The sequence below is a fragment of the Rhipicephalus microplus genome, chromosome 2, assembly GCF_043290135.1.
Source record: "Rhipicephalus microplus isolate Deutch F79 chromosome 2, USDA_Rmic, whole genome shotgun sequence".
Taxonomy (NCBI): Eukaryota; Metazoa; Arthropoda; class Arachnida; order Ixodida; family Ixodidae; genus Rhipicephalus; species Rhipicephalus microplus.
In genome coordinates this window covers 61,957,064-61,972,472 of record NC_134701.1, presented here as the reverse complement: position 1 = coordinate 61,972,472, position 15,409 = coordinate 61,957,064, and the positions used below count along the sequence as shown (strand labels likewise).

General features: G+C 46.2%; 1 protein-coding gene across 3 annotated transcripts in view; it reads right to left on the bottom strand.

Moving 5' to 3' along the window:
- Positions 1–949: 949 nt before the first annotated feature.
- The window catches only part of LOC119170881 (lysine-specific histone demethylase 2), a 215,402-nt gene continuing 200,942 nt past the window's right edge, over positions 950–15,409 (bottom strand). For all 3 annotated transcript variants that reach the window (XM_037422162.2, XM_075886484.1, XM_075886483.1), the window contains 2 exons: positions 8,743–8,895; positions 950–1,407 (listed from right to left, as the gene is read on the bottom strand). In XM_037422162.2, the coding sequence (XP_037278059.1) occupies positions 1,285–1,407; positions 8,743–8,895 (276 nt within the window). In that variant the 3' untranslated portion in view covers positions 950–1,284. The remainder of the gene's footprint in view (positions 1,408–8,742; positions 8,896–15,409) is intronic.

The following is a 15,409-nucleotide window of genomic DNA, read 5'->3' as shown; positions in this document are numbered from 1 at the left end:
CGCATACTCCATCGCTGATGTGGTGACAGTGTTCGGCGTCATTCGCCGTTGTATCAGCCACATGAAGGGAACTGGGCTGTCGCACCTGGACAGCCTTGATAAGATCGAGACTAGCGTCTTCAACATTTCAAATACGAATCAGGCCAGGATAAGCAATTTTTTTCATGCAAATAAATCATTCTGTTGCGGCGTATGGGCAGAATTAGTTGTCATTCTTGAATGCGCCTGCTGTAGGTGATGATTCGTTACAGGTAAGCTCTCGGGGCCTGAATTTTTTATATTGAATTTTTCATATATCGAGCTAATTCGCGATCCCCTTTGAGTTCGATACAACCGTGTTCGACTGTATTGCATTTGTAATACTCGTATTAGATTCGATAACCACATATTCAAAAATTTCAAATATACGAAGATGTTCACGATTATTCGTTTGCATACATCATTGTGAAGAACTTACGATTTTGCACATTCCAAGAGCCTCTGTAGATCACGCAATGATTACTACGACTTCGGTGCGAGTATGGTGATGCCTGCCTGGAAATTCACGACAGCATCATGACGGCTACCAGCGAATGCGGCGGCACATCATCGTGACAAACCTACTAACGATAAACATCTCAATCCATTTAAATCATGAGTAGCTTAATAATTTGGCACTGTTACGACTCATGTAAGCGTACTGACCACGCCGTTCACTGCCGCGCCCTTGTGCACGGGACAGCAAGTGCGTATCGCTTGTGGAAACGAAGGCAACTTGCCGCTGCCGCATTGGCTTGACAAAACAGTCTTCGCATCTTTGCCCGTTCCGGTGCCGAGAAAGAAAGAATTAAAGAAAAAAAAACTACTATATGCAAGGGAAAATGCATGCATATACGTTACAGAGCGCGGTGCTGATAGAGTGAGCTTAGGAGGCGATGCACTGCACGCAACTAGCTAAGGGCACGCTCAGCTTGACGTATGATGGTAACACGTTTCATGTATAGCTACGCCAGTTTTCACTAATGGATCACCATACAAACGTATGCGCACATAACTATAATAACAATTCTACTGTTTCCAACCTAAATATATGATTGAGTAAAAGATTAATGGTGGACAGTAATTGCACCTCTTCATTATTCAATATTCAATGCATATTCGAAGCTAAGTATTCGTATTCGATTCGTATTCAAAATTTCAATATTCGCACACCCCTTACAGAAACACAAAACAGGCTCACACATCCAGAGTAGTGGCCGACCCTCATCGGTCAGTTGACTTGGCAGCTGAATTCGGGTGGCTGCCTCAAATGTCGAGCAACAAGTCAGGCTCGAGGCCCAGTGGCAAGCGGCGCAAGATGTTCCAGGCTTCCCGCAGTCCGCTCATGTAAGCTCCACTCACGGTCTGTGGGAACATTCGACTTGTACCCTGGTTAAAGGAGAGACAGGATTGGTTCAGCAGCAAGACACTGCAGAATACCAATTCTACATAAGAGAAAACTATAAGGCGACTTGGTATGTAAAACTAATCGACACAAATTCTCAAGAGAAAGAAAGTAGGAGAAGAATAACACAAGCACTGTTGTTCAGATGAATTTCTTCGTTGAAACAATGCACCATATGCAGACATCATAGTGGAAGAAATCCAAAGTCACGCATTCATCAGCAAATTGCCCCCCCCCCCCCCTTTATTGCATGGCACTTCCCACTTGCACATGTACAATCAACATTGTAGTGTAACCAGCACCTCCACCCCTCTTAAAGATGCAGGAAGACCTGACCAGATGTGGTTCACATAATTGTTTATTTTGCAGTGTCTGCCTCAGCTCAAAACCCTAACAAGAAGGAAGAGTTTGGATGATGACGGTTATTCAATAAATGTGCTTACAACATGTTTGCCACTTGTCGAGATGCTGTGTTTCTTATTTTGTCAACAGACTAATGAACAGCTGGTGTACCTATCATGCACTGTCTGCAAGTGGCATGCTTCGGTAATCTCATGGGTTACACTAAAACCCCTTAAACATCGCCAAGTAGCGACACTCTCCTCCACGGCTTTCGTTTCTCGTCGGTTTCCTCTCTTTCGCACTTTTTATTCGAATGTGCTGTCACCTGCCTTGCTCCTGCATAGCAGACGCCTTTTCACGGTGAGAGCACTTGCTTGCCAAGAAGTGCGCTGAGAGCATTCACGCCAGCTGTCTAACTTATTCTAAAATTATGTATACGAGTGTAACATTGGGCCATCACATAGGGTATACACTATGTGGAGAGAGCACTCACAATGACTGTCAGTGAAAGCAGCAGATAGCATTGACGCTGTCGACACGGGACCGCAAAGTTGCCAACGGCCAATTTTTGAGTACGGTTCGGCATCTAAGGATTTTATCTTAAGAAAGCGTCAGAAGGCGAACATCATTCATTGGTGATACATTCAGACAGCTGTGGTTGTTTTGTGAAGTGCACCTTGTGGATGTATCTGACATTTGAGCTTGTTAGAACGCACTGCTAGGTCGAGCATGGGCGAGCAGCTAGTGCAAGCGAGATAAGCCACATGTGTCCCAAACGACAGCTGAACATTTATTTCTCTTGAAGAGCGCAAAGAAAAGCCACGTGGTTCTCTATGCTTGCGCTGTTGGCACTGGTGCACAGAAGCGCTGTTTCATGTTGCTACAATACTCCCCCTAGTAAAATGGATCAACACCACGTTGTGGTTCATGCGTTCATTCGCACCGGACATTTTGTGTGTCGTCCACTCCGCGTGAATTTTTCGACGAGTGGTTGGGCTGGCTCAGTCTGGTCTGCTGGAAGCCTTTCTCACTGTGGAACTCGAGATGGTGCACGCACTTCACTGTTGCTGTCCACGTGCGCTCGTTATACGTGGTCAAGCGACGTCATGACGACTACCTCTGTCGATCGTGATGTGTTTTTCTTCTCGTTTCGCCAACTTGAACGGCCCATCATAAGGGGGCTGGAGTGGACGCTCTACAGTGTCCTGCTTCACAAACAGGTGAGAAAAAGAGGAGAGAGCACTGTAGACGTGAACAGGCCATGGTGCTAGTGGACGTAGAGGGACAGGGTGCAGCTTGTTTAAAATTTCCTGCCGTCACAGGTCGCTGTTGGCCGGCGCGTTTGCGTTTTTACTGTCGGTGACAAACTCCCCCGGAAAGTGAAGTGTTGTTTCGTATACTAATTCAGCCGAGCAGCAGCCAATGTACACTTTCAGAGCCAACCTAATTCCCAATAAAACCAGAGGTAGAGCCTCGACTCAAGTGACACTTGAAGTTGCAGTCAGGCTAGTCTTCAGTTGGCAATGGAACCTTTCCACCATATCGTTGCTGATGAGATGGTAGGCCGTAGTTCGGATGCGCCGGATTCCTAGGAACTGCGTGATGTTCCCGAATAAGGCAGACTTGAATCGCGTTCCGCGATCCATTCTCACGGTCGATGGAACTCCGAATCACGCTATCCAGTGGCAGATAAAAACCTGGGAAACTGTATCGGCAGCGATATCTGGGATGGGGACGGCCTCCGGCCATCGTGTGAAGCCGTCGACACAACTTAGCAAGTAGTTTTGCCCTTGAAAATAACACAATGGCCCCAAAATGCCCAAATGCACATGGGAAAATTGAGTATCCGGCTCGGGGAAAGATCCTAAGGAGGGTCGCAGGTGCCGTATGTAGGGTCACAGTATGTGGATGTAAAAATCCAAAGTTTGATGACTGAAGTCACGGGCGCGTTAATTATGCGAGTGCGTTCACTATGCGAGTAAATACAGAATTTGTTCGTCTTAACAGAAATGCCCCCTAAAACCAAATGCTAACATGCCAAGTATGCCCAAAAGGTTGCTTCTAGTACACTTAATGAAGTATACTTACAATGGAGAGAAAAGGAAAAAAAAAAAAGCATTTATTTGGCTCAGCTTGATACAAAATATGCTTTAGAGTTGAGTATTTAGACTAATCTAATGAGTACACGATTTTGCGAGTTCATAATAAATATGCTCATGGATGAATTGCTATCACATGTTAACAATAAAACTGTAGCAGGACCCTATTTTGACAATTAGAAAAAGATAAAAAAGGAGAGACAAGCTAAATTTTCATTCAAAGAATCGAAAATTTATTCTTCTGGCTGTTCACGTTCCTAAGGCTATTTTACTGGCTTTGCTACCTTTTGTATATGCCTACATTGCATACTGCTACCTTGACAAACCCAATATGTGCCAAGTTATTCATGAAAGTCTGCAAACTTTTCTTGAAGGTTCGGATATTTTTCTTATTTTCAGCCCCCAGTAACTTTTCTTGAACGACATGCAGCTGAAAATCTTCGTTTACGCTATTCACAATCACAGGCCTTCGGCACACAAAAAAAGACACGACACAGCTGTATTTAGTGTGCAAAATGACCTTTCTTTGTCGTGCACTTTCATAATAAAAATGGTGCATCACAATATACTGCAATTCACTGGAAACAGATACGACCAGAACATGTCCTATGCAAACCAACGCTAACTGACCACAGCATGCGCTCAGGCACCATTGTGTGACGGCGATAACTACGCATCTGAACCCTCTGATGGAAGTGCTAGTGCTGCATGTGTTTTCTGTTTCGTGTGATTATAATGCACAGACAATATTTGTTCCCGTTTACACTTTCATTTTGCTTTCCTCTCCCCCCCCCCCCCTTCCCTTGCATTTTCCCCTCTAGCCAAGCTCTTGTGTTCTGTTCTCCACTGTACTCCCGCTGGGGAACTGAAAAACATGAGGAGAATGCGAAAGAATGAATGCTTTTTGTTGCTTTCTTTGCTGATTAAGCCGGCCGTTTCTCCACTGTCAGGCTAGGGGTCAGGGAGATACCAGCTTTATGCGCTGACTTTTCTTTCCCAATTATCTCCCTTTCTCCCTCCACGCAGCAATTAGCTTTTGATTTGCTTTGAGTCTTTGTGCCAGGAAGTTGCATTTTTTTTTTTTTCAATTTGCTTTCTCTAGTTTGCCTCAATGCCCCCATAATGTTCATTGCCCAGAATCCCTGTGATTGTTGGCCGCTGCAAGAGTTCATCTGAACAAAAGAAGCCTGTTACGTGTTTGTATTGAACAGATTTTTCTTTGCACTGCGTCTATGGTAAACCAAACAAAAACTCCTGTGTTGTTCGTCTTAAGCGATAATTCATCTTAATAGAAAAATGCTTCCAGTAATGTGTTAAAAAAAGCACAAATTTTAAAAATAAAAATTGCGTCCTATGTCATCAACGGTAAAATTGACTGCTTACAAAGCTCTCGTCAGACCGAAATCAGAATATGTGGATCTGATCTAGAGCCCGCATCAAAAATATTCAATAAGGAAAATAGAAAAAAGAAAATTTGCCTATGAGGTTGATACTCGCATTTTTCAAACGTGTGCGTTCTTCACGACAGGGCAAAAGCGAAAAACTGGCTCACCGCAGAAATGTATCTCATATGAAGTTTTGTATCAGCTGTACCACAGTCACTACAATATACCATGTAAAAAATACTTAACTGAACCCACCATTGATACGTGAGCTTTAACATCCCAAAACCACCATATGATTATGACAGATGCTGTGTTGGAGGGCTCCGCAAATTTCGACCACCTGGGGTTTTTTAACGTGCACCAAAATCTGAGCACACGGGACTACAGCATTTTCGCCTCCATCGAAAATGCAGCTGAGTACCTTAGCCACTAGACCACCGCGGCGAGGCAACTGAGCCCGCCATGCGATCTGGTTGTACAAATCACAACAAAACAGTTAAGCAGTCATTTATTAATTTTAAAATACATCAGCATTCTCTTTTTCAACATGCAATATTACTATGAAATAAATTACCAGCAGAAACAGTTATAGGTAACTGTAGGAGTGCTGAAACCCCCTGTGAAGTTGTTTGTGCAGCGTGGCGCAAATGTGTCGCGTAGAAGCCCTATTTTGGGGTCACAACTATTGAGCAGTAGGTGGCCTTGTGTTCGCGAGCGTTGATCTGCCGTACCCGCGAGCTGCCGTACCCTTGAAATCGAAAATGCTGCAATCCAGCGCACACCAAACCGTTGGCAGCCGTAGCATTAGCTGCATGGTGCTGCGTGCTCTGACAGTAAAGCTACCCTACTGACCTATGGTCTGCGTGAGTAAGCTTGCAAACTCGTGGATGGCAGTTATGCAACAGACCCCCCGGAACTGTTTTTGCTTGACCTTCACACTGGACGCCGAGACAACCGTAGCGCCTGGAGTGGAGAGCATGAGTGATGAACTTCCTGCGAACGTTTGCACAATGACCTTCATGCTGCCAGTGTTTCGATTCTAGCCAGGATAATCCTTGAGGGCATCACCGACGCTGACAAAGACCTCGAGCTGCGTGCGGAATTGACTGATGACGAAATCATTTGCCAAGTTACGGGAGGTTCTGACCACTCCGACACTAATATCGAAGAGGCAGCATCTACTCACCTAACGAGCACGGAGTTGACGCGAGCACTGGCTCTGCTAACGGTGTACAGCGACAATGTGACATTAGCTGGAATTGAAGCAGACATCATCGTGGGCAAGTGGAATTTTGTGCAAACGAAGATAGGCCACTTCTTTAAATGCGGAGCATTTCTTAGTCGCACGATGTCGCGGATCCGGCATTGGCGGCGCCGTCCACACCCCCCTGCGCATGCTTGCATCTTGTGCCAAACCAGGAAGACACCTCGCAAAACTGTCGTTCCTCTCTCCTCTCTTGCCTCGCAAGGCCGACGCAGACAGCGTCTACTAGTAAAAAACCAACTCTTCGCGCAGCACAACACTTCACTGGCCACCCCGTATATGTAGGCACTGGATGGCGTGTTCAGAATTCAGTCAAGGGTGTCCTTGCGGACCTTTCTCCCGTACTCCTCTCCCTCGAATGCTAGTGGTGTGTATATAAGCGGTGGAGCACGCGTTCGAAATTCCGCCAAAAGCGTCTTTTCTTGGTTTTCAGTTGACTTGACTCGAGTAATGCGATGGAAGCAACAGTACCTTTAACCAGTAGTGGGGCTTAACCCAACAACAATGCGTAGTGGATCCTCCTGCTCTCCACTACGCAGCCGCAGCATGTGACGAGAAAGGAGGAGCGTCTCCATGCGGAGAGAAGCAGATCGCCATTTGAGAGAAAACCAAGACACCACGACAGCTTTTTTTTTTTTTTGCTCTCTTCGTGCGCGACGTTGAAAGGAGAAGGGTTACGTGGCAGGGACGAGAAAGGGGGAAGCGCGGCACCGGCGCGTGAGAGACCCCCCTCCCCCTCAAAGCACAGAGCTGTGCTTCCGCAAGGGCTGCAGAAGATAGCGCCTCTTTTCTTTCCTTCAAGCACCCATTCATTCAACCCAGTGACAGCTTTCTTTTTTTTCCTTCTCTCTCTCTTCACGCGCAGCGTTGGAAGGAGAAGGGTCTTTACGTGGCAGGGACCAACGTTACTGGGACGAAAAAGGGAGAAGGGTGACACGGGCGCATCACAGATCGGCATTTGAGAGAGAGCAAACATTCCACCGCAGCCTTTTCTTTCGTTTTCATTTCCTTCGCGCACAGCATTGAGGTGTCGCAGGTGCCTCCTCGGGATCAGGCGGGGTGCTGAGAGAATAGACCTCTCCTTGTTTGTAAACAATGTGACGTCACTGCGGGCACCCTGGCCCCCATACCCTCTCTCGGAGCAGCTGCTGGTTGGCAACAATGTTCCTCCGGCGTCATCTTTCTGCATAGCAGAGCTGCGTGTCTGCATTCCTTCGACAAAAATTTCTGCGTTGCTATGTTTTAAAGCCACAGCTTTTGAAAAAAAGGGGCCGCGGATGGGTCACTACTCATAGTGTGGAAATTTGCTCGTCGTAGTTGGATGGATGGACAAACTTTGTTTTGAGTACTGAGAGATGCGACTAGCATGCAGTGGGCTTCGCCTGCGTAGATGGCAGCGATAAAAAAAATCTGATAGTTTTCGAACGCGAAAGTTCTGAGTGAACACGGTTACTGGCACTTAGAGAAGTATTTGCATGGCATGTATGTAAAGTTTTTCAATTTCCATCATGGCATGTGCAATGCAGATTTAAACTAGGTACAGCATTTGCAGCAGCATGGTTGTGAGCTGCTGTGCGCGACGTCACGAATATGATTCTCACTAATTGCCCACAAGTCTGATCGGAGATGAATAACAAGAAAAAAAAAGCAACACTTTTTGCCGTGGGTTAGGCTGAGGTTAACATATCCTCGTGAAAATCAAAGTGACATATTTCATCACGCACTTTATCACACACCTAGATTTTTTCTGACACATACCGCAGCTAGTGTTGCCACTGTGAGCGGAAGATTAAGCTTTCAAAAACAAACAAAAAAATTGCCCCAAGCACCGAGCGACTGCACCCCACTCAGCCACCGGCGTGAATGTTTTGCAAACCACGGCCTTGCATGTGCACCGATGACGTCATGCTGTGACGCACACCGGTAGAGGTCTATTTGCGGAGTGCGGTACGTTCGAATTAATCTCCGGAAGTGCTTGGTCGTTTGAATTACCGGGCGTTTTCGCCCATTGGAATACACATAGTTTTGACAAGACCTCATCGTGAGTTTGAATTAACCGGAAGTTTGAATTAAGCGTGTTCAAATTGATGAGATCGACTGTACGACGGTTTTGCGGGTCCCATAAAAGTCATATAATTAGGGTTCCACTGTTAGTTTAAAGAGCGAGGCCCACCCTTAAATGATAAAGGCTCTGTGGAGTGTGCAAATGCATAGACGGAGAACACCAACCTCGCCAGCGAAGAATAGTCGGTCAGCCAGCGGCTCAGCCAAGGTGTTGTAAGCATCGCCTGAGCCCCCGCAGCGCATGTAGCTGTAGACCATGCGTGAGTAAGGGCTATCCCGCCAGTGGGTCACAGAGTAGTCCTTTGGGTCAGGTACTTGCTGCACACAAAATAAAGCAAGGGGTCATGACACGCTCTGTCAGGCATGGTATAGAACAACGGTCCCACTATTCAGCGTGGCTTTTGATAGTTCTATTGCAATGCTACTACAGCTGTACAAGAATACATCAAACAAGAAGGGGATCCTAGCTAGTATGGAGTATAAACACAGTGAAACCTCAGTGATACAAATCTCACTGGGTTACCAAAAATATTCATGTAATAAGAAATTCGTATCACTAATAAAGCGCGAAAAATTTTTATGCTATGAAGGAATGCTGGGGTAAATTTTCGTCTATTGCTTTTCAGGGCTGCAGCAACGTCAGGAACAGCTCTAAATGACTGCCGGCAATGTTTGATGTCAACAGTCACTCTAGTACTAATAAATACCGTATTTACTCGCACAATGAATGCACTTTTTTTTTCGAAAAATCAGAGCAATGTTGGAGGGTGCATTTATTATGCGAGTAAATTTTATGAAAACTTTTTTGGGAGGAGTAAAACAAGGTTAGGTCGCTTAGCTTTTCACAATTGACATACACGTACACTGTTTAGAAATAGCTTCTTTGTTGCACATTACTCATCTTCGGTGGTTGATGGCACTATCTTCTGCAAGCTGTCCTCAGGCCGCTCGCGCACGCCATAAAAGCGTTTTGCGGCTATCTTTGCTCGCAATTGTTTAACCGCAACAGAGGTCTGCTGCGATCTCGAGGGGCGCCCAAAAGCGTGCGCTATGACACACTTTGCCAACTTCACGGCAACCTCACACGATGACCGTGACGACGACATCAACATTATAGCAAGTAACTAACATTGCAGCAAGCTACCCCCAAAGCATCAAAATAAATCGTTGTTAACAAGACTAACGACAAAACACGGCAGCCGCCTCGCTTCAACATGAGAAGTTCCTCTACGCGCAGATAACAAGTGAAGCGAGAATTGGGGGTGGTACCGTGTTGTAGAAATCATCATGATCATTTCTGAACGACAAGCGATTTTTTCGAGTTTTCCAGAAACCTGTGACACGATAGCGTCGAATGACCCTTCGCGACAGCAAATCCTGTCGTCGGTTGGCGCGGGCCGTTTTGTGACCTTCGCTTACTGTGTGCTTATCAGCTGCGACGCCTCTACACTCGCATGGTTTGTGAACCCCACTGTGGCTCACAAATAAGACGGGGGACATGCTGCGCACAGATAGAAAGAAGGACAATACGGTACACGGCAACGGTGGAAGAGGGGAGGGAGCAAGTTGAGGTGGGTTGGGCAAAATAATAATAAATGAAAGAGATCCAATGGGTGAGAAGGCGCCAGGTATCGGTTAGCGGGACTGCAGTGAATCAATGTAGGAGGTGTGTTTATTGCGCGGGGGAAAAAAATTTTGATGACTGAAGTTTGGGGTGCGTTTATTATGCGAGTGTGTCCATTACGCGAGTAAATACGGTATACGGTCTGTATAATTAATGATGCAGATTTGTCATGATCCGTGAGGGCTGATAGCTCCTTCCAATCCTTTATACGCTTTTGCACACGACACCACGGTACGGTATAACCACGTTGCAACGAATCTGCTTACAACCGAGATTGGGATGCTACATACCATCATGCCAACCTCCATATTCATTCCAATAATTGAGCTTTCTTAATTATGAATTCTGCTACAACGAACACTCTGTTTTAATATACCAAAATATAAGACCAGCAAAGTGGTCACGACTCCTTTACAGCGAACTTTTCTATCACGAACCTCTGAAATTAAATAACTTCAGACTCAAAACATCACTAGGCATAGTTTCAGGGTGCGAACAGCATGCTGCAGATTTCTACGAAGCGATTTAGAAATGAAGGCCGCCGGCCTGCGGGTTATTAATGATCCGTTATGTCAAGCTATGCATACACAAAACCAGTGTGCAGCGTGCTTGGTCCCGTGATTCAGGGTGCTGACACACGGAAAGGCAAGCCATTGTTACTGCTGCTTTGAGCAGTTGCTGTGTGGTGGGCTTGGTTGAGTGTTGGCCGAGGGGTTCACTGCTGAAGTGCAAAATGCCCATGCAGGGTCGTGAAGAGCTGACTTATTCTCCATGCATCCATTTTGGTGGAACATGCATCTGGGGCTAGAAGGGCTTTCAGGTCACCAAAGCCATGGGGCAGCCCTCTTTCTGATGACAAACGCCGCAGATAGCATGCTTCACAGCACAATTGTCTCCACTATTAGCATCTTTCCCCGCATCAAAAAGATGTGTTGTGGTAAAGCTTCCTAAAACAAATGACTCCTTGCGGAGTGCACGTTAAATACTTCATGCACGTGTCAGCCTCCTTATCTTACAAGTAACCTGTGGCAAGTACCAGAATTTGAGCGAGCAAAGATGGCTTATTGCTCCACGTACACGATGTTCCTGTAGGACTAGTGTTGGTGACTGCATTGTCTCAAAGCAAGTGCGAAGCTTTACAACTTCTTCCTCCTCCTCCCCTCCCTATAAAATGAGGTCCTGCAAGAGTGAAAAATTTGTACAAAGAAACCTGTTCTTACAGTTTGGATTTGTGAAAACCTTTCTCCTTTCAAATAAAAACATACCAATGTGATTGGCTGGGGCCATTTTGGAGTAGGTTTCTGCAGCAGCAAAAAACACTTTTTGGAGCAGCGAAAAGCATATTTTAGAGAAGAGAGAAAGGTTTTTTGAGCTGTCAAAAGTGCATTTCAGTGTACGAAAAAAAAAAAAAGAGCCTCTCACAGCAACCAAGAGCATAAATTGAAGAGGGGAATAAGAGTTATTGCTGAATGGAAAAACTGGATTTGTGACACCACAGCTGAATAAAGCGTAACTGAGAAGCATTCCATAACATTCCATGCACGTACAGCTCAAACAACTCCACAACCGAGGATAGTGGAGGGATGACTATAGAGCAGACTTTCCTTACTGCCATTTGTAATCCCATAAAATTCCATGCTTACGCATCCTGCATATTGCGCAGTGCCTGAGATGAAAGAATGATTGTGATGCAGCTCAGATCAGTGTGGTAATGACTGTCTCTCAACAGAGGTACGCCGGCAAGGGAAAGACAGTGAACATACAGAACATACAAAGAGCAGAGCGTGGAAAAAAAAAGAAATTAAAAGGGTTAGTCATGTGAAGCTAGAGTAACTGCAAAGCTGCTTGACCTTAGGTGCTTAACGTGGCCTTTTGGTTGATGCTTGGCATAGACAAGAGTCGAACCACAGCCTGTCGCAGACTATGCGAGAATGTCCAAACTTCAATGCCAGAACTAACATGCAAATCTGATGTGGGCCTATCTTCATTGGTACTCTGCTCGCACCACAGCAGTAAAACTCGGCGCGGAGCAGCGCAGCGACTGCTCCTCGGCACATGCATGGCTGAGTGAGGGTAAACCCAGGTGGTGAGCAGCCAGCCGAGCTGTGACATGGACCTCTCTAGCCACCATAGCTGTAATAAGCAACGACGCAAAAGTCTGTCTAGCGGACACCCGACGTTTCACCTAACCTCGCTCAAACAGAATGTGTAGCGGGCGCGCAGCGTTAGGATGCATTGTCTGGGTGTTGAAAAGCCTTTGCTTTGGCTGCTTGCCGCGCATTCCGCACCTCACGTCTGCGTCAGGAGATAGTACTCAGTTCGACCATCAGTGAAAGCGGTGTTCCGCAACAAAAAAGGCTTCGCGATGCGGGTTCTTTTTTTCCACCAGCAGGCGAACGTGCAAGCTTGGCAGGTTTAGTTGTCCCGGTTGTTCTTCTGACCCTGTACCCAAACTTGGTCCCACGCATGCTGCCCTCGGCTGAGCTCGTGAGTGTGATCTCGTGGGCACCTGATCTCATGTTTGCTAAGGCAACCTTCCCAGGGTGGCATGCCAATTGAGTTGAAAGTCCGTAGATTAGACCTGAGGAGCAGTAACCGCGTAAGCACTACATCGGTAGCAGCTGTGGATGTGTGGTTTGGTGACGAGTCATTGAAATGCTTAGCAGTGGTTACATTTTGAAAGAAATAAATATATATAAACAACTTTTCGATTATGACAACAGCGACTTGCATAATTAACAAAAACGAGGGCATGCTGGCGCATGTGCAACATTCAAGTTGTGGTCCACGGTCGCCAATGCTTCGTATATCGCGCCTAAAGCAAGCGGAAACTCTGCTGTCATTACGTGGTGTAATATGCAGCATAAACGAGAAGCTGTACAGAGTTAATTGGCGACTTTTACAGCAGTGTTTCTTTTTCTACATTTATTTTGTTGGCACAGTAGGCCTGCGAACGTGAAATTTTCAACATGTGCACATTTAAGGGGATGAGAATTTACATTTCTGCCGCACGACAAATAGCACGGCTGCCGATCGACAGCTTTTGCCCATGTGCAGTCTCTGGAGAACAGTGTTTTACTTATATGGTGTATATGCTTTTTTTCGGAGGCCTACATTAAATAGCTAGTTCATGGTATAAAATAAAAAAGTAGCCCGACCAGCACTGCACAGGATTGCACGCTTTCCTTAATCTATGCGCACTCACAGCCAAGGTGGTGTGGTGTGTGCATGTGAGGACAGACGCAGGCCAAGGTGTTTCGACCTCGAGAGATGGTACTTTCGTTTTCGATATGTGAACACACTACATTTGGCACAGCTGTGGCACAGAATGGTAGAAATGTAGCAGGATTGGTCTTTTCGTGCACTTTGGCATAAATGTCACAGCTATCACATCACTGCAAAAAATTCTTTCCTCGGGGCAGGCCGGGCAGGCCTTCAAAAGCTAGCTGCCTCTCTAGCGCTTCATCTCTTCACGTGTGCAGAGACTGGTTCAGTCAGCTCACAAGGAAAATCACTGAAATCGTGCCACCCAAATCACTTCGCTGGCTCGGCCACTGCCACCGCTGTTGCTCAAATGTTTATATGACCAACAGCAGCATGAAAATTTATACGGTAAAGCCAGTCTCTTACATTTTGTAAGAAATCCATTTAATTAAAGAAATATTACAAATTGATATCACACAAACATTTCACCAGCAGTGGCTGTATCACTATCACAACGTTTTTTTTCGGGCGAGTGGGAAAAGCAAATTTTAGGTTCAAAGCGAATTAGAAGAAAATAGTGATCTCGTGAGAGTAATTTTGAGTTAGGTTCAAGTAGTATATACCATATAACATAGAGAAAAAAGTAGGGGTGAGCGAACATTCGAAATATCGAATATTTTTCCAATAGTACTTTCTATTCGATTCGCACTGGAATTTCAACTTCCCGAAGACACAGTCAACAAAGTTTGACAGAGTTCCTTTGTCACAGAACGAGCACTCAAAAAGGGCGCGCCGCCAAATTCTCGCGACGAAGCGCCGGAGAAACGCCTCGAGGTCAACGGTAAAAAAAGAAAACAAGCATCCAAAGACTCCCCAGGCGCGCGTCCCTCTCCCCTCGGAAGCGTAGGTTCACCGACGAATCTTCTCACATCGGCGGCCGAGCAAGCCCTAGAGAGTTCTCGATGGAAAGGGGCGTGGTGATGCAGGGTTGCGTCATCTTTTGCGGACGGCCCTCGTACCGTCTCGCCCTTTCCCCAGCCTTCGCTGCGCATCGCGCCGACGAATTGATGAGAATTTTCTGGAATCTCGCGCGGAAGGTATTTAACCGAGCAGCAGAGATGAGAGATCAGGAGAAGAAGGAAGTTAGCGCCAGAGTGCGTAAGGTATCCCGCCGCGTCTGTCGGTGAAGGTTTTGTCTTTAGTGACAAAGCAGGAGAAGAAGAAAGTATGCGCCAGAGTGCGTAGGGTGTTCCGCCTTGTCGGCGAAGCCTTTTGTCTTCCGTGACAAAGGAGGAGAAGAAGAGGATTTCCACCTGAGGGGTGAAGACTCGAGCTACAGGCAAGAGCGTGTGTCTACCGCCAGCGAGCGAAGACGCGTGGCAACAGCTGCGTGTGGGAAGCCGACGTGTTTCCGGCGAAGAAGTTTGAAGCTTGGAGAGCGGCCAATTGAAGACTCGAGGTTGCCTGGAAGAGAAACTTCGGGGGCAGCGGAACGACAACAACGCTGTACTTTGAGTGAGTGATTCTCGGAAGAGTATCATTCAGACTTTTGTTCCAAGAACTTCGGACTGAATAAGTTTTCTAACTCTTTAGTCTTTAAGTGTCTTGGTTGTTCGATGCAAGCGACTGCATTGTAGTGCGTATTGTTGTCTGTGTCCGTTATTTCGAGTGTGGCTGATTGTACTGTGTAGTACGTTGTTTGATTGGTGACATATTGTATTCAACTATTGTCGAGTGTGCATACTTGCGTATCGTTTTGATCTGCCATAATTGAGAATATAATTTTGTTTTGTTTATCAACTCTCGGCTCTGACTTGTTCTTTGGGCCACAGCCGGCGTCCGCTCGCGCGCCAAATAGGACCACTTCTAAATTGTCCACGCTTTCGTGGTGCGGTTCGGGGGGCCGATACTTCGGCCCTTGGAATTAGCCCGGCGATCGCCTCCCTAATTAACGGGACCCGTGACATTCCTCCATATTTTGAATATGCTTCACTGCATCAAATT